The following is a 27,813-nucleotide window of genomic DNA, read 5'->3' on the forward strand; positions in this document are numbered from 1 at the left end:
TATGGCGATGAAGCCGCTTAAGATGTCAAAGCATGAGATTCTGTCGTCAAATCATTCAGAATATCTTAGTATAACGTTAGTCATTCTTTTGTCATCATTAAGTTGCTTTTAATGTCGCCTTATATGTGTAACCTTTCTTTTTCATGATGCAGAGGTTATGTCATAGGTTATACGTCATTAAAAAGCATGTATGCTTGTCGTCGTATGTATCGATGCTTAGTGTGTTTAAACACTGCATGCATTAGCTCAAGATGAATAGCTTAAGTCAACAAATGAAATAAGTATAGGCGCATTTGTGGAAACACAATGTTAAACTCCAAAGGTGTTATTAGATGCTTTAGTTAATTTGGGTGTAAATACCTTTGCATGTCGGTATGTCATCATAGCAAACCATGTCATCTAATGTCACTTAGCTAATGCATTATCCATTATTATGAAACTCCATTTATATTGAAACACAAATGTCAGGACATATAAAATTCCACCATCGAAATATATAATACGTGTCTAAGTACGTCTATGCATGTCTATGTGTGCTATTAAGGAGTCATGTGTAAATACTGCAAGTGATTATGAACATATTTATATTTTTACCTCATGATGTAATGTTTAAACATAATAAAAGAACTGATCATTAGTGTGTATGCCGATATCTGACGTTAAACTATATGTATTTAGTAGATGCATGTGAGACAAAAAAAATGAGTACCTTTATTATGTCGTCATAGCTAGTAGATCATGTGAACTAATGTCATGTGATGATATTGACTCGATGCGTGTTCCATACTTTGGAAACCCTATGTGTTCCACGTTTGTGAGATCATTGTTGGTCCGTATGTCATTTTGGTGCTTAGTGACTATCATCGCGCCCTCTGGTGACAGACATTTTATCGTGTATAGATACGTGTCGTGTCATCTTTTGACTAGCGTCGTGTCGTCTGAACGACATTTTATCGTGTATAGATACATGTCGCGTCGTCTTTTGACTAGTGTCGTGTCGTCGATCTAGTGACAGGCGTCACGTCATTTTGACACAAGCATCACGTCATCATTGTGTTGTCGATCATTAATTATGCAAAAGAAAAGATACAACAGCGAATGTTCTTGTGATAACCAAGTTAGTAGTGCTTGTAAAGACCAATATAAACATGTGTAACAGATAGGAAACACAATAAAGTGTTCAAATGTTAGCAACACGTAATTCATAGAGGTCAATGATACGAATAAGAATTGCATAAATAGATTAGAAATTGCATAACTGACGTCATGAGTTTTAGCAACGTCAGTGATTGGTCATGGAACACCAATGACTTCTTCTCGTTGTTGCCCCTCAAGTGTTGACTCTGTGTTGTCGTCCCCTAAAACTTGTAAGATTTACGATTCTTTGTCATTCGTCCTCATCTCAGATATAGTCTCGATTGCCTTTAACATAGTCATTTGTCTACTACTTTTGACGTTGACGACGAACGCTGGTTTTGTGATGAATGCCTTATATAGTGTCAAACAACTGATGTTTGGCGTTTGAAGTCAATGGACAAGGGTACTTCTCAAGAATCAGAATTTTGTCAATGTCATTGCTACACGATTGATCTACAAAACTAGTCGTACATGCAATAGCTCTTTGGAGGTGTAAGTAAAAAGTATTTTCATACGTATGATAGTAATAATAAATGTATTATAAACAAGAGGTAGTCAAGACTGTCGAAACATATATAAGAGACGATGAGAATCAGGGTGTAAACAATAGAGATGAATAATTGCAAAGGATATATTGAGACAAATGAAATCAACTATGAAGAAGGAATGAATTACTTCAAGGTTGAGTGACTTTAGCATCGAGTACTTGTTGATGATGTTATGATACCCGTATGGATCATCACACTGTAAGGTGTAGGTGTCAGGTTCATTCATCAATTGATTCTTGTCATCACTTTCGTGACCGTAGCGTCGTTGTCATTGTGTCAAACGGTTTTCAATCTACATTTTTACGTAAGCTTTGAATGTCTTATTGTTTATGAAAATTATAAACGTTTCAAGCAATCTTGGTGATGGGATTAAGTCCTGCAGTTGATGTTAGTTCAAGCAAATAATAGTAACATCTTCGTCACTTTCTGAAACAGAAGTGTTGTCATTGAGCTAATAAATAAAACAAGAGTAAATGCTAGTGTAATTACGTTATAGTCAAGTGTGATGGATAATTTATGTACTAAGTCTTCAGCCCATTCATCTGAATTATAGCATAGAAAACAAAATTTTGAAAGACTTTTGTAGCATACCTATGTGGCATCGACAATGATCACAAGTTACAACTTACTTGACGACATTAATGGTCCAAGACATTTCAATGTCAAATTTTTTCATGCTAGTATCAACCCCCAACGTGTTCTCCATTTGATTCTTTTTAGACGTCTTTCATGTCATTATGACATCGAAAGTTTCTAGCATTTTAATGTACTTTGAGATCCTAGACTTCTTGAGTGATAGTGTGTAATCATAGTTGATGACGAGCCCCCATGGCGCTTATGTCTTTGACCAGCATTATACCTTGAACTCAAATTCTATAAGCATAATTACTAATCGCTTTCAAAGTCATGACAAAAATATCCACTAGTGGAAAAAAACCTTATATGTCACTTAGTAACAGATGTGGTTTTTGTAAAACCGCATCCTAAAATCAACATTGAAAATGGGAGTACAATCTGATGCGGTCCTCTTGTGGACCGCATCAGATTAAATAAACCAATGCGGTTTTTTGAAAATTTAATGTTGTTCGGTGGACCGTATCAGATTTTTGTTATTTTTTCGCTCAGCCCAGCATGCTGAATTATGGCCCACGCTGAATTATGACCAAGCACGAAATGGCCCAGCCTCCTAACACTAACTCTCCTCCTCACTCCTAACCCTAACACTCTCCTCTCTCCCATACCCACTCTCTCTCCTCCCTCATAACTATCAAACCCTAATCTCCCTCCTCTCCCCCCTCTCTCTCTCCATTCTATTCTTCCCTCACACCACGCCGTCATCAGACCTTTCCTCCTCTCTCCTCTTTCCTCTCTACTATCATGCATCCCTAAGTATCACACAACACCTTACCTCTCTCTCTCCTCTCTACTCCTTCACAAAACGAAGAACGATGAATGAAGAAATATCAGAAAATGAAGAACGAAGAACGAAGAACGAAGAAATGAAGAGCGAAAATGGGGAATGAAGAAACGAAGAACGAAATGAAGAGCGAAACGAAGAAATGAAGTGACGAAGAATCGAAGAACGAAATTGGTTCATTTGAGTTTTGATGGGATTTAGTTTTTGGATCTGCTTGTAGCTGTTGTTGTTTTTCTACGTTTTCTCTTTTTTTTTTCTACCATATTTTTTCTTTTTTTTATAAGAATTGTTCGTTTTTTCTTTTTCTTTTTTTTAACCACATTTCTTCATGTTTTCGTTTTTTTTACCATATTTTTTCGTTTTATTTGGGATTTAATTTTTGGATCAGGTTTTGGATGTAGGCTTTTATTTGGGTTTTTTGGGCTGCCATTTTCATTTCGATTTTTTTTTGCTTCCATTTTCTTTTAATTTTTGGGTTTTTATTTTTCTCTTTTTTCGTTTTCAGACTCTTAATTTTCGTTTTATTTTGGTTTTTGTTTGCTGTTGGTTTAGGATTTGTATTGTAATTTTCTGTACATATATTAATTCTGTATATATGTTAATTTTTTATTTTTCTATATTTGTATAATTTTCTGTATTTATGTTGATATGTTGTTTCTATGTCGATTTTCTATTTCTATTGTTTCTATGTATAATTTTCTATATTCATGTAATTCCTCTGTATTTTTTTTAATTATCATACATATATTGTTGTAATTAATTGTATATATATATTGTTGTAATTATTGTGGTATAAGTTGAGTTTTTCGTGTGATAATCATACTATATTATTATAGATTGAATATAGTTGGATTGTTAAATATGATTTTCTTTTTTTTTCTTTTTTTTTGGATATTCAAATGTTCAATTTGGCAGGATTTGTGCCTTTGTGGATCTAATATAGCTGGATGGGTGTTAGTGTTTTATTTTAATACCGCAAGTGTACGGTGTCGTAGCACATACGGGTCGAACTCAGGGAGGTGCAAGATTAACCACTTCTTGATTTTATAATATAAAATAGTTACGCAATCCATAACTGATCAGGGATAATCTATAAACTAAAGGCTAAACTAATGACAGAATATGACAAACTATGTGAATATGATAATTAAAGCACTAAGATTAAGCATCACCACTAATATGAATTGATCAAACCATAACTCACATCCTACTTATTCGACTATAGCTTAGCCCAGATTGACATTCCCTCATGATTCAGTAATAAAGCACAGTTCGAACTGAAACTAAATACTCGGTCATTCCTCAATACCTAGAGCTCACTTTCGTGATAGCAAAAGGCCTAACTAACATGCATGTCTCCTATTTTCATGGCTTACACACATAATTAGAAGCATTAAGAACCAATATCAAATAATTCCCAATTCTAGTTCTCACCTATTTTCATGGGAGAATTCAAATCAATAACAAGATTATCTAAATTAAGACCCCACTTTCATTGATGAACTCAATTAATAAAATAACAATTTAGCATCGAGCAAATATTCCTAATTTTAACTCCAACTTTCGTTGATAATATAAAACTAGGGCTAAATCAAGATGCACAATTGACAATAATAACAATCTTGTCAAACCCTAAACATATAATTCAATAACATGGGAATTAGAGAAGAATTTACATGATCAATCCATACTAGGGCTCAACTCAATCTTAGATAAAAAACTACTCACTAATCATGGCAAAAAGAATAAACATAATAGAAAACATAATTAAAATAATAATAAAGAGAAGATGAGAGAATAAAACTTGATTGAATTGAAGATGAATATGAAAGCTTGAATCTTGAATCTCCAAAGTAGCAGTAGGAAATAAACTATGGCATAAAACTAGAGAGAAAACTAGAGAGGAAAAAAAACATGATATTGAAAAGTGAGTAATAGATGTCCTATTCTAATTAGAAAACCTCTAATATAGAGTTCTAACTCCTAAAACAAGTAGGGAACCAAATTACGAGATAAGGAAGCCAAATAAATCATTAAATGGTCGAAACCATTAAAATCGCGTGCGCGTAAGAAGTTTCTGGTGGACTGTGCCAACTTTCGAAGCCCATATCTCTCAAAATACAACTCGCCTTGGGCCACAGGACCTATCATTGGAAAGCCTACTTTCCAATGCCTTTGGAATCAGCCCAATATCAACATCTAGTAAGAAGTTATGGATGAAAGAGTGAACATGACTTGATTTCCATAATTCTATCAATGAGTTCCAACTGCAATTTAGCTGCAATTTGCACTCAAATACATCCAAAATGATCCATATCAAGGTAGCTTGCTTCCAATTGTTCCCAAGTAGTCAAGCTTTTTCCAATGATACTCCAATTAGGTTCTCGACACCTAAAATTCATCAAAGAATACAAAAAACGCACAAGAGGAGTAATATTTTGCTAATTAAGTAATATCATGCAATTATGAACTGCAATGCATCTGAATGCCCCTAGAATGCAACATAAATGGAACTAAAAACCTATATAAAAATATGACACATCAAACTCTCCCAAGCTAAACCATTGCTTGTCCTTAAGCAATTAGACATAGACATCGGAAAAGGAATACAAGCTACAATATAGGACTACGATAGGGCCAAGCACACAACCAAGAACACAAGAGATACAATTACTACAAGGACCAAGCATCGAAACATTCTCAAGCAAAACCGCATAGCACGTCATGCAATGTAATCAACTCTCCTAGCATACCACATACCATCTCCCCCAAGCTAAACTTAACCAAACGTGAGTGACCTCACTTTAGTCATGTGCACTTGTACTCTCATGTGTTTATGGCATAATCAATATCACTCAACCTAAACCATGTTGACTCAAATGAAGCATTTTGTACACCACGTAATCTTCACTCATTATTTTTGGTGTTGTTTACATTAAAATGATATTTTCTATTAAAATAAAATAATTTATTACTAAAAACTATTTTTTTAAAGTGTATAATTATTTATATTGTGTTATGTTGTTGTGATTATTAATTTAAAGTGTATATAATGTGCGTATTTATTTTATCATATAGTTAGTAATTCGATAAATTTAAGTAGCGTGTGATTTAGTTTTTAAGTGTTGTATATAATATGGGTCGACCAACATAAAGAATTGTTTTGCAAACCATATCCTTCTTATGTTGTCCAAAATTTAGAGGAGAAGTATTAAGCATAGTATTAGCATCTTCTATCTATCCTCTTTGTAACCAACAAAAGGTGAAGAGCCATCCCCCATTAACCCATCTTAATGCAATTAAACCTTTGCTTTATGATATGAACCATCACATTATTTTTGCTGCACACTCCCTTCACGCCAGCCTTACAAAGAAAAAATAAAAAGTCCTTCTCCCTTCTCGCATTTTCGACCATTTCTGCACACTCATCTTGTTTGCCCCATATCTCCTTCGTCTCTTATCGGAATTGGACGTGTGAGTAGTCGAAATTCATCTACTCGGAGAGATCTTGCTCGTTGTGCCATTCGTTTTTGAAGATACTGGAAGAATTGGGCGCAGTTTTCTGTTTCAATCAGACGGGTCACCCAGTTTTGTTTTCCTGTCGCACCTTCACTCGCTGAAGATCTAACCGTTGGATCGCCCTGAAATTGGGACAGCATATTTAGGACATCTGGGCCTTCATTATGACCGGAGCGATTTTAAATCAGAGCTACATATTGACGGGAATCCAGATCAGAACAGAACAGTACATAATGAAAATGCAAGCAATTGGAGGTCTTCAAAGGTAACTAACGGCGAACCTAGTGCGATTAGAATTCGTTTAGGAATTATTTAGCTCTTAATATCTAAGTTGTGTTGATTTTTATGTTAAGATTTGTGGGTTGCTAAAGTTTCATATTATTGATGTTATACTTGTTATACTTAAATGTTTATTAGTGATAGTTATGTGGAAGGAAACTAATTCTACTATTTTGTTATCCTTGCTAGAGTTTAATGGTTAGAATTTTTGTTTTATTATATCTTTATGGTTTACATATTGGTTAGTAGACATTGTAAATCATGTTGTTATACGCCTATTATGTTGGTTTGCTTAAGTATGATCAAAATGATTATAATATGAGAGTATGAATATCTGTTGCCTGCCGGTGTAAGTCACTTGAGGAAGATTCATGTCCATGGCTTGTTATCTGTTGTTATTATCTGCCACAAACTTAAGAGTGATGCTTCTTCCGTATTAGCATGGTAGTGTGGCAAGCTTATGGTTTTTATTTACATCTTAGTAGTTATGGTGTTGTAAGATGTTGGGTTGTTTGAATGATTAGATATGATTCAAGTATACTGGTGTATCAGATGTATAAGATTTTGGTGTTATAGTTATGTATACTTATGTGTCAATGTATGCAGGTATGATGATTTACTCTTATTGCTATATGCATGCTTACATGAGCTTATTATTTTTTTATTATTATTATTGACATATATTTATATTATGAGTGTTTTAATTATTTTATGATGGTTTGGTTGTTTGTATGATTTTGGGATTATAATAATATTGTAGTTTTATAAATCAATATCTAAGTTGTCGACATTACAGTACTCGAGGGAGAATAATACTGTCTTTAGTACCGTTTCGCCAAGAGTTATGTATTAGGGGTATTATGACTAACATTGTAAATAACCTTGTACCCAAACTCATACAACGAGAGTGTAGTAGTTGGAGTATCTGTTTATACTGTGTTTTTGGTGTATATTTATGTTTGAAGAAAGATTTATTCTTTTCAGTTGGGTGAAATGATTTTTATTATTATTATATTACTATTACTTTGAGAAGAATAAATATTATTGAATTGAGACTCTTGGATTGCGATCCTAGTTTCTGCTGATTTTAGGTGTAAGGCCTGAAGGGCATCCTTATTATTTATATTTGATAAATAAATTATTGTATTTATTAAATGTGGAAATATTTTATTGAGATTAAGATATCCGGTGGGATAGATGTAGTCCCCGGTGAAGAACATGCCAACCACCTAGGTTGCGATTTAGGGGTATTACCTGGGTTAATTGTTATCGTCCGAGAGGTTGGGAAGTACTGAGCTGGGTACTATCCTGCATCGGGAGTTTGGCCATTCTTAGACACAGGCAGTAGGGAACGTAAGCCCATAGGCTGTCTGGAGATTTCGATCTGACAAACCTTAGGAAGTGGGTTGCGATCCACTGACGTTCTGCTCTTTCTCAAAAGTTATTTATATTATTTTATTATATTATTATGGAGGCTCATATTATTGATCTTGTATGCTTATATTACGTTTACTATTCATGATTTACCTTATTATAGCATGTTAAACTGTCAGCTGTCATTTTGTTGTTATTTGTTTCAGTTGATATTATTTTATGTTGATTGAAACTTATTTATTAATGCTTGATAATTCCTATATGGATCCTAATTGAGCTGGGAGAGCTGTTAGTTACTCCCCATTGATTGTGGATGTTTGTTGTATATTTTTGCAGGATTTGCTAATGAGAATCTTATTTGGTTTTGGGCTCGGGTTGAGTTGTGAGCATTAAAATATTAGATGTTTTAGGCCTAGACTTTTATATTAATTTAAGAGTTAGTTTTTCTTTTGGTTATCAATTTAATTTTTTTGTACTATTTATTTATGTTGGTTTTATCACTTAGATAATTAAACACATTCTTGTAGTACTGACATTCCCAGAAGACGGTGTTTCCGTCATCGTCCTATACTACTATTATTATAATTTCTTTCTTTTTCGCTTTGAAATTCTGGGGTGTTACACATTTACTCTTTACTTTGACTATCAACTCACTTTTCACTCGAAATTACAACGCAAAAATATCATGACTTTCAAGGGTTGTAATGGGGCTGAGGTTATGGGTAGGAAATATATTTGGAAACGTGGTGTTAAAAGCCAACTAGTGGAGAAAACAACATTTTAACATCTATGGCCATTAGATGCAAACGTCACAAAAACTTCTACTAGATGTTCAACATCACATTCCATTAAATAAACATAGTACCCATCTTTATCAACCCCAACCAATTTCATTGACCTCTTATTCGATCCTTTCATTTTTTCATATTTTCAGAATCATTTTTCACAACTTCTTCATCATTCTTTTCATTTTGCACTTTCATAATATTTCAAGCAACTTTCTTTCAACATATTTCCTTCCAATAATTACCAAAAAACACACAAACTCAAGCTCAAAACATAATCTTTGATGCTACTCCACTTAGCAAGGCTTAGGTAGATAAATCATAAAAGGCTTAAGGCTTGTAATGTAGGTATTAGTTCCTAACAAAGTCAGGAAAGGCTCAGCAGGGCTAGAGAAAGGATAATATATATGAAAGGAAAATATCTCTGGAAGTTCAGAACACTGAAAAGAACACCTCAATCATATCCTAATACTTATAAAGTCAAGTGTCAAAGAGTATCAAGTCAAAGTCAAGATTCATGCAACAAATGAGGAACTAATCACACATGAAAGAACATAACTGACACAGATACGTCAGTTTATAAGCACAAAATCTCACATCGGTTAAGGTGTCTAAACAATAAGGTTAAATCAAGCCAGAGAGAGATCAACCAATCTTACCACAAGCAATCAATTGCGATACAATCATGCTATGAAGAATCATGAATGAGATAGATTACGCTTAAGACTGTAGTAAGGATATCATCAAGGTTCTCAAATAGTGCTAGCGATAGTCCTATAAATGCAACTAAGATGAGATGAAATCTAATATGTTGATGCAACTAAGAAAGCAGTACAATTTGTTTTGGTTACACGTAAAGTCCCACTCCTAATGAGCAGTACAAACCGTGTAACAATCCTAAGAAAGCAATCAAACCTACACTAAAAAGCAGTAGATGATAGAATATTCCTCCCCCAAGCTAAAATTTGCAGTGTCCTCACTGCAAGAAATAGATTAGAAAAGGAACATAATTAAACCACATCGATCACCGAATCAACGAACAATCCCACAGACACACCAAACCACTGCTATTGCCGCACACAAATCAAACAACCAAAAAAAAAATTAAATCAATGGTGTCATGAAAACGTAACAAGTATAACGATACAAATAGGATCCAAGCAGAAACTGAACGAAAAATTCAGAATATCAACAAGATAGAATAAAGAAGCTTATTACCCAGTTTAATGGGAAAAGGGTCGTATAAGCTCAAAAGTGATGTCGCAATGCTTCTTGAAAACTAACTTGAACCAAGTTGTAGCCGACTTGCACGAATCCTCAAACAACCATCAATTTTTTTTAAAAAAAGGAAAAATAAATTAGGTGGAAGAAAAAAGTTAAGAATAAAAAAAACTAACTACAAATTAAGGAAAAGAAAAAGAAAAAGAAAGAAGAGAAAAAATCAGAAAATAGAAGGAAAACGGAGAGGGAAGAACAAGGGAGGGGGTGGCGTTGCTATTGTGTGCGGAGTGGTGGACTCGGAGCGAATCAATGCAGGGGAGGCGGAATTCGGTGGTGGTCCGCCGGTGTTGGATGTTTTGGTGACCAGCGGGGTTGAAACACGTCGTGCAGGTGGGGTGAAAAGGTAGGAAGAGGCGGCTAGGTTGCTGTGGGCAACGGCGGTCGGCAAGACAGGGGGTGGACGAAAGGGATGCGGTGGCGGAGGTACGAAACTGATGGTGGAGAGAAAAAATGTGGAAACAGGGGAGGGAGACAGATGGTGGCAGAGGTGCTGTGGTGCGCTGGCGCGGTCGTCCTCGTCGTGGTGAGGACGGAATCCGGCGCTGGTGTAGCAGGCAGTAGAAGTTGATGGTGTAGATTAGCACGCGACGAAGGTCGTTTGCAGGTGGGGCTTTAATGGCGATAGGCGTGGTGGTGGCGCTGGGTTGGTCGAATAATGAATGGACGGAGCAGGTGGCGGTAATTGGCAAGAGTGGAGCTGCGTCGCAAAATATGAGGATGATGATGCACAGATTTAGCAGTGACGACTAACGATGAAAAGTGTACTTCTTTGAATCTGCAAAAACGCGGGTCGTGTTCCATGCTGCGATTCGCGGTATATACCGTGTGTCACGTTTTTGCCGGGAGTCGCGGTAAGCTCTCGGCGTTTCTAACGCGAGATGAGCCATTTTACCGCGACTCGTGTTTTTGGAGATCTTCTTCCAACTTCATTTTCTACGAACATTTTTTTTTCTTTTTGTAAACCTATAAACACACACAAAAACACACAAAAATATCAATATCACCCAAAAAGGAAAAATCAAATAAAATGAAAAGAAAAATATGTGTAAACTCGAGTTGCTTCTCGCAAAGCGCTCTTTTAAAGTCAATGAGCTTGACTCCCTTAAGATCATGTGGCATTTGGTTGAAGAGATACCGCATCACCTCTGAAAATCCAGTGGGGTGAGTCAACATCTCTACCCTTCATAGGTGACGCATTTGCCCACCTGTCAACAACATGGATGCGGCGAACAAGTATCTCCCAAAGAAGGAACATGCATAGCTTTATGGAGTTCAAATTCCGCCTTGTTTTTACCCACGTTGAGAGATAACTTACCATGCTTCACATCAATCAAAGCTCCATCAGTAGAAAGACATGGTCTACCTAGTATAATTGGGGTGTGCACATCTTCTGGCATCTCCATAACAAAGAAATCGCATGGAATAGTTAACTTGCCAACTTGGAGGGGTACATCCTCTAAAACACCCAAAGGATATCGTATAGATCGGTCTGCTAATTTCAGGGAGACACGAGTAGGGCGAAGATCACCAAAATTGAGCTTTTTGAAGATAGCATTAGGCATGAGACTTACGCTGGCTCCAAGATCACAAAGTGCCCTTTGAATAGTTACATCTCCAATGGAACATGGAATGGTGAAGCTTCCAGGATCATTAAGCTTTTGAGGGAGTGTATTAAGAAGGATGGCACTACACTCGGAGAGCTTCACTGTAGTAGCTTCACAAATCTTCTTCTTCTTATCCAAAAGTTGCTTCAAGGACTTAGCGTAGGTAGGGATTTCCCAAATGGCCTCAAGGAACGGGATTTTAAGATGAACATCTTTCAATAACTCAAGAAACTTCCTGTACTTCTTCGCTATTCTAGCCTTTGCCAATCAATGGGGGAAAGGAGGAGGCTTTGATGGAGCTTTCTCAACCTCTTTAGTAATGTTGTCTTTATCAACCTTGGGTGATGTCACAATAGGCTTCATTGGTTCCTCTAACGTCTTTCCACACCGCAAAGTGATTGCACTTACATTGTGATGATTCTTAGGATTAGGTTCCCGCTGCCCTGGAAATTGGGGAGGTGCCTTCTGAAGTTGGGCTACCTGTTGAGTCACATGTGACATTTGTTGGGCTAGCTGTGCAATCTGGGTGTCAACTATCTTGTTGTGAGCATCAATACTATCAAACTTCTTATTCGTTTCCTTAGAGATTTCTAAGAGTTTCTAACAAGGAATCGGTATATGACTTTTAAGGAGGTTGTTGAGAGGGTGGACCTTGTTGTCTCTGCTGAAACCCAGAGGGATTGGAATTATGTGGTGCTTGAGGTTGATTGTTGCTCCAAGAGAAGTTCTCATGATTCCTCCAACCAGGATTGGAAGTATTCGAGTAAGGATCATTTCTAGGTCTAACATCACCCTACACAGCTTTGGCTTGCTCTTGTTCCACAATACTCATATCGAGAGATATGGAATTTACATTGTTCGCTTGTAAAGCATTCATCTCGGCATTAGCACCAACTGATATATTCTTGATTTGTTGAGACAAAGCATCAACCTTACTAGAGAGTGAAGTTATTGCATCGACCTCATACTTGTCGCCCTTCTTAGATGTAGATCGTTCACTAGACCAATGGTAGCTATTGGCGGCCATTTCCTCGAGCAATGCCTTGGCTTGAGCAGCTGTCTTACCCATGAGAGCACCCCCTGCTGCAGCATCAATAGAAATTCGAACCTCATGAGCCAACCCATTATAGAATGTCTGGATAAGGAGCCATATTGGAATCTCATGATGAGGACACTGTCTTTGTAAATCCTTGTACCTTTCTCAAGCTTCATAGAGTGATTCACCATCCAATTGAGTAAAGGATGTGATGGCATTACGCAGCTTGGTAGTCTTTCCTGGAGGAAAGTACTTCTGACAGAAAGCAGTGGCTAATTCATTCCAATTTGTGAACTTGTTCGCTTCATGACTCTTCAACCATTCTTTTGCTCCGTCCCGCAAGGAGTAGGGGAATAGGCGGATGCGAAGAGCTTCATCGGAAGCCCCATTTTTTTTCACAGTGTCACATTTCTCAAGAAAAGAATTGATATGTTCATTGGGATTCTCCATAAGGCTGCCACTAAACTGATCTTGGTGAATGAAGTGGATCGGTTGGATTTTGATCTCAAAGTTGTTGGCCTCTACAGCATGCCTGGCAATGCTAGATGTGGATGTGAGATCTGGCATATTATACTCTCGAAGAGAACGAGCCATTGGTTCTCTCTGAATATTTTCCTGGTCCCTTCTTCTTCTCTCAGCGTTAAGTCTCCTAGCTGTGGCTTCTATCTCTGGATCAAAGACCACGTGATCTACAGATCGCGATCCCCTGCGCATTTGGATACAAAAACTAGTGAAGAAATGAACAAGAACAAAGTAACAGGTGTAATATATTAAAACTAATCAAAATAATTCTAATCCGTAGCCTCCCCGGAACGGCGCCAAAAACTTGTTAGTGCTTTATTTTAATACCACAAGTGTACGGTATCGTAGCACATAAGGTTCGAACTCAGGGAGGTGCAAGATTAACTACTACTTGATTTTAGATTATAAAATAGTTGCACAATCCATAAATGATCACGAATAATCTATAAACTAAAGGCTAAACTAATGACAAAATATGACAAACTATGTGAATATGATAATTAAAGCATTAAGATTAAGCATCACCACTAATATGAATTGTTTAAACCATAACTCACATCCTAGTTATTCGACTATAGCTTAGGCGAGATTGACATTCCCTTATGACTCAGTAATAAAGCACAGTTGCGAACCAAAACTAAATACTCGGTCATTCCTCAATACCTAGAGCTCACTTTCGTGATAGCAAAAGGCCTAACTAACATACATGTCTCCTATTTTCATGGATTACACACATAATTAGAAGCATTAAGAACCAATATCAAATAATTCCCAATTCTAGTTCTCACCTATTTTTATGGGAGAATTCAAATCAATAACAAGATTATCTAAATTAAGACCCAACTTTCCTTGATGAACTCAATTAATAAAATAGCAATTTAGCATCGAACAAATATTCCTAATTTTAACTTCAACTTTCGTTGATAATATAAAACTAGGGCTAAATCAAGATGCACAATTGACAATAACAACAATCTTGTCAAACCCTAAACATATAATCTAACATGGGAATTAGAGAAGAATTTACATAATCAATCCATACTAGGGCCCAACTCAATCTTAGATAAAAAAAACTACTCAATAATCATGGCAAAAAGAACAATAAACATAATAGAAAACATAATTAAAATAGTAATAATAAAGAGAAGATGAGAGAATAAAACTTGATTGAATTGAAGATGAATATGAAAGCTTGAATTTTGAATCTCCAAAGTAGCAGTAGAAAATAAACTAGGGCATAAAACTAGAGAGAAAACTAGACAGGAAAAATAACGTGATATTGAAAAGTGAGTAATAGATGTCCTATTCTAATTAGAAAACCTCTAATATAGAGTTCTAACTCCTAAAACTAGTAGGGAACCAAATTACAAGATAAAGAAGCCAAATAAATCATTAAATGGTCGAAATCATTAAAATCGCGTGCCCGTAAGAAGTTTCTGGCGGACTGGGCCAACTTCTGAAGCCCATATCTCTCAAAATACAACTCGCCTTGGGCCATATGACCTATCATTGGAAAGCTCTTCAAGCCTACTTTCCAATTCCATTAGAATCAGCCCAATATCAGAATCTAGTCAGAAGTTATGAATGAAAGAGTGAACATGACTCGATTTGCATAATTCTATCAATGAATTCCAACTCCAATTTAGCTCCATTTTGCACTCAAATACATCCAAAATGATCCTTATAAAGGTAGCTTGCTTCCAATTGTTCCTAAGTACTCAAGTTTTTCCAATGATACTCCAATTATGTTCTCGATACCTAAAATTCATCAAAGAATACCAAAAACGTACAAGAGGAGTAATATTTCGCTAATTAAGTAATATCATGCAATTATGAACTATAATGCACCTAAATGCTCCTATAATGCAACCTAAATTCAACTAAAACCTATATAAAAATATGACACATCAATGGGAGGATATACTTGGCTGGATTTGTAAATGTTCAATTTGGCTGGATTTGTGCCTCTAGCCTCTAGAGAGTACACAAAAAAGTACTTTATACAAAGCACAGTTCTGTGCTTTTATAAGTGCTCTTTTTTTACCCTCACAATTACCTATCTGATGCGGTCATTGTACAGAAACGCATAGTTTTTGGACTTACTGATGCGGTTCTTACGGAAAACTGCACCAGTTAACATAAGTAACTGATGCGGTTTTTCTTAAGAACCGCATCAGTAAATCATTTACTGATCTGGTTTTGGATTTACTGATCCGATTAAAAACCGGATAAGTAAATAATTTGGATCTGCTGCGATCCCATCTGATGCGAACCAAAACGGCATCAGTAAGCTCGGTTTTGACTGCATCAGATGGGCTTTTTTCCACTAGTGATCATTACTTACAATCTGAAAGTCACAACAATTAAATCATACTATCATGTCCCCCTGTGGCAACTTTAGGACAAAGCAGAGGTTTTCACATCGATCGTAGTTTTGGACTTAAGCTAGCCACAAAATTAGATAACGCTTGTGACTTTAAGATAAGCCTTTGGTAATAACTGGTAGTTAGAAGTTAGATGATATAATTTGTTCTTCGTTCGTCTGGACAAATTTTCGTTAACTCAAGACGCACTAATTATAGCAGGTAGTCATAATCGAATCCATATCAAAGCTAATATAAGTAGTCTTAAGAGAAATATCTGGTCATCGCGCCAAGTAGAAAACTTACTTATGCATCACATGGCTGACGACCATTACTAAGAAGATGTCTTTGGTGCAAGATTGGCATTAAGATGACGTCATGAAATGATGAACGACAGTAAGGCGACATTGATGTTCGCATACGCCATGATCATGTTAGTTAATCGTGGCACCAATTAACCTGCTGTCATCACTCTAAACAATAATTTTGTACTTAGGCATGACATCTTTAGTAAATCAAAAATACTAATGACCTGTAAAAAGATTTGAATAACGCAAGCAATGTTAGTCCATAATAAAGATGCAAATTAAAGTGTTTCGACTAGTGTGTGCACAAGCATCACGGTTAGTCGATAAATGATAGTAAACAAGATAAGTGATGCGAATCATAAGCTTTTACGTTAAAAAAATGGCGATGAAAAGATAAGACTATCGAGGTGACAAAGATAATGAATTAATAATGAAACTAAAAGGTAAAACTTTAAGGCAACAAGATATTGATGGAAATAAAATGTAAAGCGTTAAGGTAAGATACATATCGATAAGGATCATATTAATAACAACGAATAGAGACTAGCTAGAAGAGACAATAAATTAAAACTTTAATCTAAATAACAAGGATCATCATCATACTAATATAAATTAAAAATAAGAGTAATATGGCATACCTCAATGGTTTTGATGACTGTTGTTGTTTATGACATGCTTAATATAAACGTCATTTACAATAAAAAAAATTACCTTGGGAAGACGTCGAAATTTAAACTAATCCCTTAATGTCGTATTGCTTAATATTAGAAAAAGCATTAGTAATCAAAGTATTAACTATCGAAAACTGATATGATTATCAAAACATTAAATATCAAAGCATGCATTGAAGATTAATAATAATAATGATGAACAAAGTATTAAATTTATAACAAGCAAATTATAATTTATTGTCCCCCTGTGGCAACTTCACGAAAAAAATATGAATATTATGAAATGAAGTTAGCCACAAAATATAATGTTACCTTTAATTTGTTGTTTTTCATAACATCACAATCACTTAACATTACGATCTTCGCCTATAACTTTACTTTCTCTAAAAATGCACTTGGTACATAATAGGTTAGTCATCACAATATATAGATTTCAATATATCTAAGTACTTCATATGCATATGATAACACACGTAAAATCAGCTTTTTTTACTCCTAGAAAAGAATGAACTGTAACTAAATTACAAGAATACTTAGTGGAAACCAATTTGTCAAAATTAAAGTCAAAGGTTCTTATCCTTCATTTGTTATAGCTTGAATCAATAATTATGGAAAGTTTCATCCACGTTGAAAAATGAATATAATAAGTAATACTTACTTTCACTTAAAAAGATTTTGAATATTATGTTGCAACAGGGGCGGACCCACGTGGGGTCCTGGGTGGCACGTGCCCCACCATTAATTTTAAAAAAAAAGTAAAAAAAAAAAGATTCAGTCAGTCTTCAGGACTACCGTACCCGTGTACTACAACTACTCGGTTTCACAAATCCCGCTCCTCCTCAAAATAATATTTTAACCTGCCATCCTGCAAAATATTAGACTGAAAAAGTAAACCTAAAAAAAATATGACGCATAGGCATAGTCTGTTAGTCCATTTATATTCTTTCTATCAGAACCTGTGTAAGATCAATATCACAACCAATGAAGTCTGCGAGTTTCATGAAGTCAGTGTTGCTACCACTTTCTTTCCAATATGTTCGGGAGCCCTCGAAAGGCGCCCGAACGTTTCTGAATCAGCTAGTAAGAATGAACTTCCTTTTAAGGGTAAAAGTGAGTAGTTCGTATGTGATTATGAATTTAGCGTATGAATCTTTTCCCAAGCGAGCCCTCAAAAGGGAAAGCTGCGGAGACGACAGACTCACCAGTCAAGCAAATCGTTAAGGCTGACTACAGCAGACCGGGGGTTCAAATTCCTCTTTTCTTGTTTCAATTTTCGGGAGTGGTTTTTTTTTAAATCCAAGTTTGACTCTTCTTAGATCCTTAGTGCCCCTATGCCAGAGACCAATTGCCAGAGATTGGCTAGCATGAGGGCCCTTACTTTTTCCAGAATTAGAGTTCGACCACAGCTGCGCTCGTCTCAGCTGCTCGTGAATTAAGGAATGCGCCAATTCAGGAATTTCTGGAACAAAAACGAGCGTTGGCGGCCCCTCTAGTGCTAATATACGACCCACCCCGTCTAAAGAGCACCCTCTTCATTAAGTCTTTCATCAAATTCGGATTATGATATAGCAGAATCTTCATAAGCGGAAACTTAAAGATATAAACTGAGTGCCATTTGATAAGTAACTGAGAACAAGGGGGGAGGATATGGAAAGGATGAAGTAATGAAAGTCCCAAGTTCTTTTACTCATTTCAGAAAGTCTGTTCTGCGCGGTTGGTTCTTAACCAATGATCCGGAAAGCATGGGAGTTTTATCGTAAGACCGAAACTCAAAGGAATTGACGGGGGCCTGCACAAGCGGTGGAGCATGTGGTTTAATTCGATACAACGCGCAAAACCTTACCAGCCCTTCGGGATTTCCGCATCCGGAAGTCTCGCACGCATGTTGTTCCCAAGAACTAGCAAAATCGAAATAGCAAAATTCTTGGGTCATCTTAATGGGCTCAGAAACCACACGTTTCTCTGGATCATCATAGCGTACTTCTACATATCCACTCAGAGGAAAGTCTTTTCGTAATGGATGACCCTCGAAACCATAATCTGTTAATATACGACGCTCCTCCTCTCTGACTAGTAATACACTCGAAGAAATTGGGCCATGTTTCCCGAGGGAGGCCGCCTTAGAAAGCAAACTATATAGGCAAGAACTCACTTCAAAAATGGATGCGAGCGACACAAAACTTACCTTGCTATCCACGAGACGACATTGAGGCTAACAACAGCACGATCTCCGAGCCCTACTAAGCCTACTACACTCTTCTCTTCACCCTAGCAGCAAGATTGGTGCCAGCAAGAATATTGCACGGTTCGAACCACCAGTGAGAGTGACATTCAATATCAAGCATATAGCAGAGCACTCTTTCCGCCGGCCTTTTAAAGAGTAGGAGAGCGTGGTATGATTTTGATACTTCCTTGTCAACTTCTTTAGGTTTGGATATTCATAGTTTTCTAGCACAGCTCTTTTCTTGGCCCTTTGGCTCTTGTTTATCCCCTTCATTTCTAAATTTCCATGGTGAGGCCTTCAACCATTCACCGAAAATCATCTCAGGCTTAGAAAGAGTTTATCTTCTTCTAAATTCTAAGAAAATGGATTTCTTTTTTACCCCCACGGTAATCCCATTTCAGCAGCGAAGTCCGAGCATAAGTAAGCGACTCTGAGAGTCTGAGAAAGCACTGATTGTTGTCTGCCTATCTTGCTGACGACGACGATGTGACGTGACTTGACTCAGCTTGCCGTTGACGGCTGCCACAGTCCAGTGGCCCACAGTACAAGTGTACAACAAGACAATTAAATTAACCTTTGCAAATTGCAATTCGTGCCACACTGCCACAAATCCACAGTATACAATTTCCTTAATTTCTTTTACCCAATTTCACAAGTATGTCTTACTCTTTTCCAAGTATTACTTACTTTGTTTTTTTGTTTTAAATTCTATTACTTGCTTTCTTGATTGAATTACAACGAAATTGTTTAATTTTTTTATTTGAATATCAATGTGTGATTGCTTTTTTTGCAAAATATATATAAAACATTCAATGTTACAAAATTAATTAACTAAACACGTAGGAATTTCAAATTATAATTATTGATAATTGATAAATAGTAAATACATATGAACTATATTGATTTAATTGTATGATTTTAATTTTATATTATTGTCTCGTTGTTACTAAAAGTTGTTGATAAATTATAATCTTATTTGAGTTATAAAATAAATTTCAGAAGGAAGAGAAAAGATCAAAGAGATATTACTAGTTTCTTTTCAAAAAGAAATAACACATACTCTGGAAATCCCTCTACGCCAAATTCCAATCGATCTCAAGCAATTCTTTCTCCATCAATTAATGATCCATCAACTCAAGAAACTATTAATGATCCACAAAATCATGAGACTCAAGCCCCGAACAAACAACAAAGATTGACTAAAGTAGATGCTACTAATCTTCCTCAAGATCTAGGGAAAAGAAAAAGAATTGTTGATTTCCATCTAGATGACCAAGATAACGTTCGGAGGGTTTATGTCGCAAGAAAACTTTGTCAGCCCGAAAATCATGAGTTCCCTTTCAGACCTTTTGGGCAAAAAAATCGTCGATTTAACAAAAAATGGTTTGAGACGTATAAATCATGGCTTGAGTATACTGTTGAAAAGGATGCAGCTTTTTGTTCTCATTGCTATTTGTTCAAGGAAGCAAACGCACCTGGAGGGGATGCATTTATTATTGAGGGATTTAGAGCTTGGAACAAAACAGATGCATACGAAAAACATATTGGATGGCATATGAGTTCTCATAATAAGGCTGTGAGATCTCTAGAAGATTTTGAAAATCAAAAGGCTAACCTTCCATCTCTCTTTGCTGACCAATCGGAGGAGAACAAGGTTAAATATTGAGAGCGATTACAAGCTTCTATTAAATGTTTGAAGTGGCTTTTACTTCATGGTTTGCCTACTCGTGGACATAAGGAAAATGAAACTTCTTCTAATAGAGGTAACTTTGTTGAACTTCTGAAATTTCTTGCCTCATAAAAAGAAGATGTTGCTAAAGTTGTTTTAGATAATGCACCCGGTAACTGCCAAATGACAACTCCTTCAATTCAGAAGGATATTATTAATGCTTGTGCAACCGAGATAAATAAAGCAATTATGAATGAACTTGATGGTGATTTTTTTACTATTCTTGCTGATGAGTCTACGGATATATCTGATAAAGAACAATTGGCTCTATGTCTGCGATATATTAATAAAAGAGGTGAGGTTATGGAGCGGTTTCTCAGTGTCGTACTTGTTGCCAATACCACATCTTTAATTCTGAAAGAGGCAATTGAGTCTTTTCTAATGGAGCATTCTCTCAGTTTTCTAGACTTCGAGGCCAAGGTTACGACGGTGCTAGCAATATGCAAGGTGCAATTAATGGCCTTAAAAGTTTAATTCTAAATGAATGTCCATCTGCACATTGTGTTCATTGTTTTGCTCACCAACTTCAATTGACACGTGTTGCTGTCGCAAAGAAAAATGCCGATTGTGGGTGGCTATCCGTTGATGTGCTTGCACTAATACTAAATTTTGTGGGTGGTTCACCTAAACGGAAAGAATTTCTTCGAAAAAAACAAGCTGAACGTGTGGTAGCAGCATTATCGTTAGGTGAACTTGATTCTTGAACTGGCTTAAATCAAGAGCTTAGTCTGAGTAGACCAGGTGATACTCGTTGGGGTTCTCATTTTAAAACAATTTTGAATGTGCTTAATTTATACCTAACAATTCTTGAGTCACTTGATGCCATTGGAGATGTTTCTGATAGTGTTGACCGAAATCGAGCTGAGTCACTTACACACTTCATGATGTCATTTGATTTTATTTTTGTGGCACATTTGATGAAGAGTATATTTGCGCTTACAAATGAGTTGAACCTAGCTTTACAAAGAAGTGACCAAGATATAGTGAACACAATGAAAATGGTTGACGTGACTAAGATAAATTTGTAGAATTTGAGAAATGATGGATGGGATATTCACATGAGCAAAGTTAATTTTTTTGCGATTAAATATGGCACTGAGACTCCTGATATGGAGGAAAAATATTTTCTCCCTGGCAGAAACAAGTTTCGTGGAAATAGATCACAAGTGACAAATCTTCATCATTTTCGAGTTGAAGTGTTTCTAAGTGTCATTGATCTATAGTTACAAGAATATGAAAATAGGTTCAATGAGGTAAGCAAAGAATTACTTGTCTTTATGTCTTCTTTCAATCTCACGAACCAGTTTTCCTCATTTGACATAGCAAAGTTGACACGACTAGCATAATTTATCCTTCTGAATTTTCAACTGTTGAACTTTCTTTTATGGAAGATTCACTTTAAAATTTCATTGTTGATATTCGAACTGATGGGAGATTTTCAATGTTGAAGAACCTTATCGAGCTTTCAATGAAACTTGTTGAGACAGGAAAACATGAAACACATTCAAGAGTATATCTGCTTCTAAAGTTAGTGTTGCTTCTTCCCGTGGCGACAGCAAGTGTCGAAAGTGGATTTTTAGGAATGAACACAGTAAAAAGTAAATTGTGTTGTACTATGGGAGATCAATTACTCAATGATTGTTTGGTTACTTATTTAGAGAAAAGATTTATTTTTAAAAGTAAGACACGATGATATTGTAGCTCAATTCCAAAATATGAAGACTCGACGAGAACAATTGTAATAGTTTATATTGAAAAATAATTACATTGTGATTTAAACAAAAATAATTTTTATGGGGAATTTATGTATTTGTGGATATTTTTGAAATTTTTGCACAATATTAGGTTGATTATTTTGGTGCCCCACCATTATTGAAATACTGGATCCGCCCCACTTGCAACAACACGAATTTGGCATCAATTGCCAATGTATGGGTTTCGACATAGTCCTTCCATTTGGTGTCGCACATTGACGGTTGTTGTCAGCGTCTCGGTATCTGTCATACTAATAAAATGCCCAAAAACATTGTTAATTAATGGAAGATGTTAAAATAATTTAACATTGCTATCTTCTGTCCACCTCGTCGCTGTTCATTGGCGCTAATTGCTTCATTTCATTCACGGCTATCACCTGCACCACTTAATGGCACCATGAGAAATAGTTAGTTTAAATTACTCATGAATAAAATTATTACTCTATTTACATCGTCATTAAGGATCAATGTCCTTGTGATCATAATGGTTTGTGTGTGCAACATCACTCTTGTCTGGTTTATCTAACATTTCTCAACATTCTAATGCAGTCCAAAACTTGACATCATGACATACACTAGCTGCAACTGATATGAATATTTTGAAATGATACTACAAAAATGGGTTTGGATGATATCAAAATGATAGGAGCAGGACTTTGTGTTTTGACGATATTTTTGTGAAAATGTGTTTAGAGGAAAAAAAATCTAGCCATCGGTCCCGCAGTGGGCACTAAATTGTTTATGCCAAAAATCGCCCAAGGGACAATCTGTGGTTGGGACATTGATAACTAGACTAAGACAAGAAAAATAAAAGGATGAAAATAAAAAGAGAGGGGATGCAAAAGATGGTGACACGAAAAACCCCGATGAAGGTGGGTAAAAATCGCGGGTGGACATGAGACCACCAATCCATTATGGTTCAGGCGTTGAAGCCATTGTAATTACAAGTACATCTAGTGATCATGTAATATCTATTACGAATATAAAAGCATCGACATAAGCAAATATAAATAAAAATTACACAGAGGGACAGTTGTAGTTTGGCTATATAGTGTGAAATTGGACGAGCGAATCTCTCTTTGTGGGACTGTCTTTGTATGACCCTAACGGCATATTACTAACAGTAGTGTGTAGGGGTTTTGAGCTTGGTACAGGGAGATAGGTGTAGTGTATAGGGATAGTTTTTATTGTGTAGAGGTGATATAAAATATAGTAATTTCTAAGTAGTAGTTGAATGTATTTGTGGAATGGTGTTGATAGGAGTTTGGCAATGATATTCGTATAACAATAGTGATAGCATGTTGGAACATTTATAGGGTAATGGGTTGTATGCTCATATGGTCATATACTAGAAGAGAAGGAGGTCTAGTATGCAAAAGATTAGAGTACACAAAATTGCAAAGGCACGTGGAAAAACCAAGGAAAACAGAAGTTGGTCGCGGGTCGCGACACCCGTCGCGAGTCGCGACCTGGGGGCCATCACGGGTCGCGACGTGTCTTCAGTCTTGGGACGTGAAAAGATGCTTTAATTTGACGATTTTCAACCGTTGTGATGTGTATGTTATCCGTTTAATGACTATTAGGATCCTTAAATCAGTGGATTAAAGGGGGGGTTATGAAAGTAACAACTCTAATTTATGAAGGATATATTTTCTATATAACCTTTGTGATTCCTATGAGGAGAGGATTAGAAGAAAAAATTAGATTTTCAACACTCTAACTTCTTGCTTTGCTTGAGAGAAACTTTACTAGTTTCTCTTGAGTGTTATTCACAAACTCTAAACACAAGTTCTTGTTGATTCACTTAGAAGATCATCTAAGTGGATTGTTCTCTCCATTGTATCTCATTAGTTACTTCGTGGTAACCCGATTGTCCTAAAGGGGTGAAATTAAACTAATAGGAAAGCATAGATGCCTTATGTGCCTTGGAGTGGTATATCTGATTCTCTCGTTGATCACACCTAACAATCTATTAGTTTATATTTCTTCTTTCTTATCAGATATGGCTCAATCACTTAGGGACATGACTATGAACTTCCAAAAATTGGATAAGTTCGAGGGGGTGGGATATCGTAGATGGCAAAAAAAGATGCACTTCTTGTTAACTAGCTTGAATGTGGTGTAAGTCCTAGTGTGACTAGACAAACGGTTTTGCTAGAATTGGTGCATAATGACCTTTGTGACTTTCATAGTTCACCTTCTTTGGGAAATAAAAAATATATTGTAACTTTTATTGATGATTTTTCAAGGTTTTGTTACATATATTTATTATTCACTAAAGATGAAGCACTAGAAAAGTTTAAGACTTTTAAGACCGAAGTGGAACTTCAACTTAATAAAAAGGTTAAAAAGACTTCGGACGGATAGGGGTGGTGAATACTATAATCCTAGTTATTTTAGTTTCACTGGTGTAATTCATGAAACAAATGCCCCATACTCACCTCAAAGTAATGGTATAGCGGAAAGGAAAAATAGGGTCCTAAAAGAAATAGTTAATACCATGCTTTCTAATTCGGGTCTTAATGACGATTTTTGGGGTGATGCAATTTTAACTTCATGTTATATATTAAATCGAGTTCCTAATAAAAGGAATAAGACTACCCCTTATGAACTTTGGTGTAACAAAAAGCCTAATCTCAATTACATTAAGGTATGGGGTTGTAGGGCAATTGTCAAATTGAAGGAACCTAAAAGGAAAACTTTAGGTGAAAAAGGAATTGATTGCATTTTTATAGGCTATGCAGTACATAGCAAAGCCTATAGATTTTATGTCATTGAGCCTAATGACTTTGTCTCTATCCATTCTGTGATAGAGTCAAGGGATGCAATATTTGATGAGACTCGATTCTCATCAATTCCAAGACCAAAAGAAAAGATACCTAGTACTAGTTTCAATGTTGTGGATGACATTTCTAATGATCATGATACTACAACACCGGAAATTAGGAAAAGTAAAAGAATTAGAAAAGAGAAATCTTTTGGACCGGATTTTCAACTATATTTAATTGAAGGGTCAAGGGAGTCAATTTCGACTCAAATTTCTTATTGTTACAATATGGAGGAGGACCCTAGGACCTTTGATGAGGCTATGAAGTCTCATGATTCTACTTTCTGGAAAGAGGCAGTGAATGATGAAATGGATTCAATAATGGGTAATCATACTTGGGATTTAGCTAATTTACCTCCAAGTTGCAAACCCCTAGGTTGTAAATGGATCTTTGTAAGAAAAAAAAAATCAATGGAACCATACTAAAACATAAAGCCCGGTTAGTGGTCTAAGGGTTTAGGCAAAGATATGGTATCGATTATTTTGACACTTATGCTCCGGTAGCTAAAATAGCTACTATTAGACTTTTGATAGCATTAGTTGCGATTCATGGTCTAGTAATTCACCAAATGGATGTAAAAACTGCTTTCCTTAATGGTGAATTGGAGGAGAAGTGTACATGAATCAACCTGAAGGGTTTGTGGTCAAAGGCCAAGAAACTAAAGTTTGCAAATTATTTGATCTTTGTATGGTCTTAAACAAGCACCTAAGCAATGACATCAAAAATTTGATGAGGTTGTTTTGTCTAGTGGGTTCAAAATAAATCAGTCCGATAAGTGTGTATATAGCAAATTGGATAATAACGGTAAAGGAGTTATAATTTGCTTATATGTTGATGATATGCTTATTTTTGGGACTGATTTGGAACAAGTGGAGAAAACCAAAGTCTTTCTCTCTTCTAGCTTCTCCATGAAAGATTTAGGTGAAGCGGATGTTATTCTAGGTATTAGAATAATCAAAGGGAAAGGGTTATTTCTTTATCACAATCTCATTATATTGAGAAGGTGGTCAAGAGGTTTAATGAGTCAAATTCGACTCGTTTTGCTACTCCCATGGATCCTATTATTCACTTGGTTTCGAGTAGTGGTACTCCTATTTCACAATTGGAGTATGCAAGCTTAATTGGAAGCTTGATGTATGATATGACTAGCACTCGGCCGGATATAGCTTTTGCTATTGGCAAGCTCAGTAGGTATACTAGTAATCCTAGTATGTTGCGTTGGCAAGCATTGAGAAGAGTGTTGAGATATTTGAATAAAACCTTGGATTATGTCATAACTTACAAAAGAGAACCTTCTATCTTAGAAGGTTACTCGGATGCCAGTTGGATTTCCAATACGAAAGATTATTTATCCACTAGTGGTTGGGTGTTTCTTCTTGGAGGAGGTGCTATTTCATGGGCATCCAAGAAGCAAACATGTATAACAGATTCCATTATGGCATCGGAATTCATTGCTTTGGCATCTTGTTGCCAAGAAGGGGAATGGCTAAGGAATGTGTTGAGTGAGGTTGACTTATGGGTCAAACCTGTGTCACCTCTTGCTATTCATTGTGATAGTGCATCAACCATAGCTAAAGCTTATAGTGAAGTCTACAATGGCAAGTCAAGGCACATTGGAGTTAGACATAGCTATGTGTGGGAAATGATAAGGAATAGTTGTATAACTATTAATTTTGTTCGGTCTAGTTTGAACTTGGCGGATACATTTACTAAACCGTTGTCAAGGGAACTAGTGAACAAAATGAACAAAGGGATGGGTCTTAAGCCTATTGAACAACCTATGGTGAAGGAAAACTCTATTTCATGTCTAATACAACGTTAGATCTCAAATTCAAAGAGGATAGTACTTCTCTAGAAGGTTGGGAGCACTTGTTTAATACATCCCAAGGTTAGTGCTTGTTGCTACAATATTAAAGAGGTTGAATTTATTCTTAATAAATCTTTGATAAAGTGCTCAATTGTAGGAGCATGTTCGTAAAGATTTTCCTATATAAGCTAGAGGTTTGGCCACTTCACCAAGTCTAAGGCTTGACTTGGAATGCTTATGAATGGGTATGCACACCTAGGCTTCATAGGTGTCGGAGGTTAAAGAACCTAGTTTATGTTTATGTGTATTAGTATCTTCAATAATTTGTAGTGGTTATATGATCCAAAGCTTTGTCTATCATTGTGATCGAAATTATTGTAAAGTTACTTTTACTCATTGGAAATTCAATCGTAAGATATTTCCATGATGCATGAACATGGTTGTTTGTGATTTATAGCAAGTTGAAAACTTTTCAACATTCCCCTATAAATGGGAGGAGGATTCTTGGAACATTTATAGGGTAATGGGTTTTATGCTCATATGGTCATATATTAGAAGAGGAGAAGGTCTAGTATGCAAAAGATTATAGTACACAAAATTGCAAAGGCACGTGGAAAAACCAAGGAA

General features: G+C 36.0%; 2 protein-coding genes, 1 long non-coding RNA gene and 1 other non-coding gene across 4 annotated transcripts; 3 read left to right on the top strand and 1 right to left on the bottom strand.

The window, feature by feature from the left end:
• The first annotated feature begins 6,377 nt into the window (after nucleotides 1-6,377).
• Nucleotides 6,378-8,882, top strand: LOC125499465 (uncharacterized). Its single transcript, XR_007276330.2, has 2 exons — nucleotides 6,378-6,886; nucleotides 8,611-8,882. It is a non-coding gene; the product is annotated as an uncharacterized LOC125499465 (long non-coding RNA).
• Nucleotides 8,883-11,548: 2,666 nt separating this feature from the next.
• LOC104899111 (uncharacterized) lies at nucleotides 11,549-12,445 on the bottom strand. Its single transcript, XM_010686245.1, has 2 exons — nucleotides 12,254-12,445; nucleotides 11,549-12,202 (listed from the first exon to the last, which is right to left on the bottom strand). Exons 1-2 carry the CDS (start codon nucleotides 12,443-12,445, stop codon nucleotides 11,549-11,551), a joined length of 846 nt encoding a protein of 281 aa, XP_010684547.1.
• Nucleotides 12,446-13,101: 656 nt separating this feature from the next.
• On the top strand, nucleotides 13,102-13,207 carry LOC125492088 (small nucleolar RNA R71). The gene has a single exon (XR_007268535.1). It is a non-coding gene; the product is annotated as a small nucleolar RNA R71 (small nucleolar RNA).
• A 5,301-nt stretch (nucleotides 13,208-18,508) lies between these two features.
• LOC104899113 (uncharacterized) lies at nucleotides 18,509-21,501 on the top strand. The gene is made up of 5 exons (XM_010686246.2): nucleotides 18,509-18,600; nucleotides 20,068-20,722; nucleotides 20,768-20,831; nucleotides 20,874-21,097; nucleotides 21,196-21,501. The coding sequence occupies exons 1-5, from the start codon at nucleotides 18,509-18,511 to the stop codon at nucleotides 21,499-21,501; spliced, it is 1,341 nt and encodes a 446-aa protein (XP_010684548.2).
• The last annotated feature ends 6,312 nt before the right edge of the window (nucleotides 21,502-27,813 follow it).

Source organism: Beta vulgaris, chromosome 7 (assembly GCF_026745355.1).
Source record: "Beta vulgaris subsp. vulgaris cultivar EL10 chromosome 7, EL10.2, whole genome shotgun sequence".
NCBI classification, from domain to species: domain Eukaryota; kingdom Viridiplantae; phylum Streptophyta; class Magnoliopsida; order Caryophyllales; family Amaranthaceae; genus Beta; species Beta vulgaris.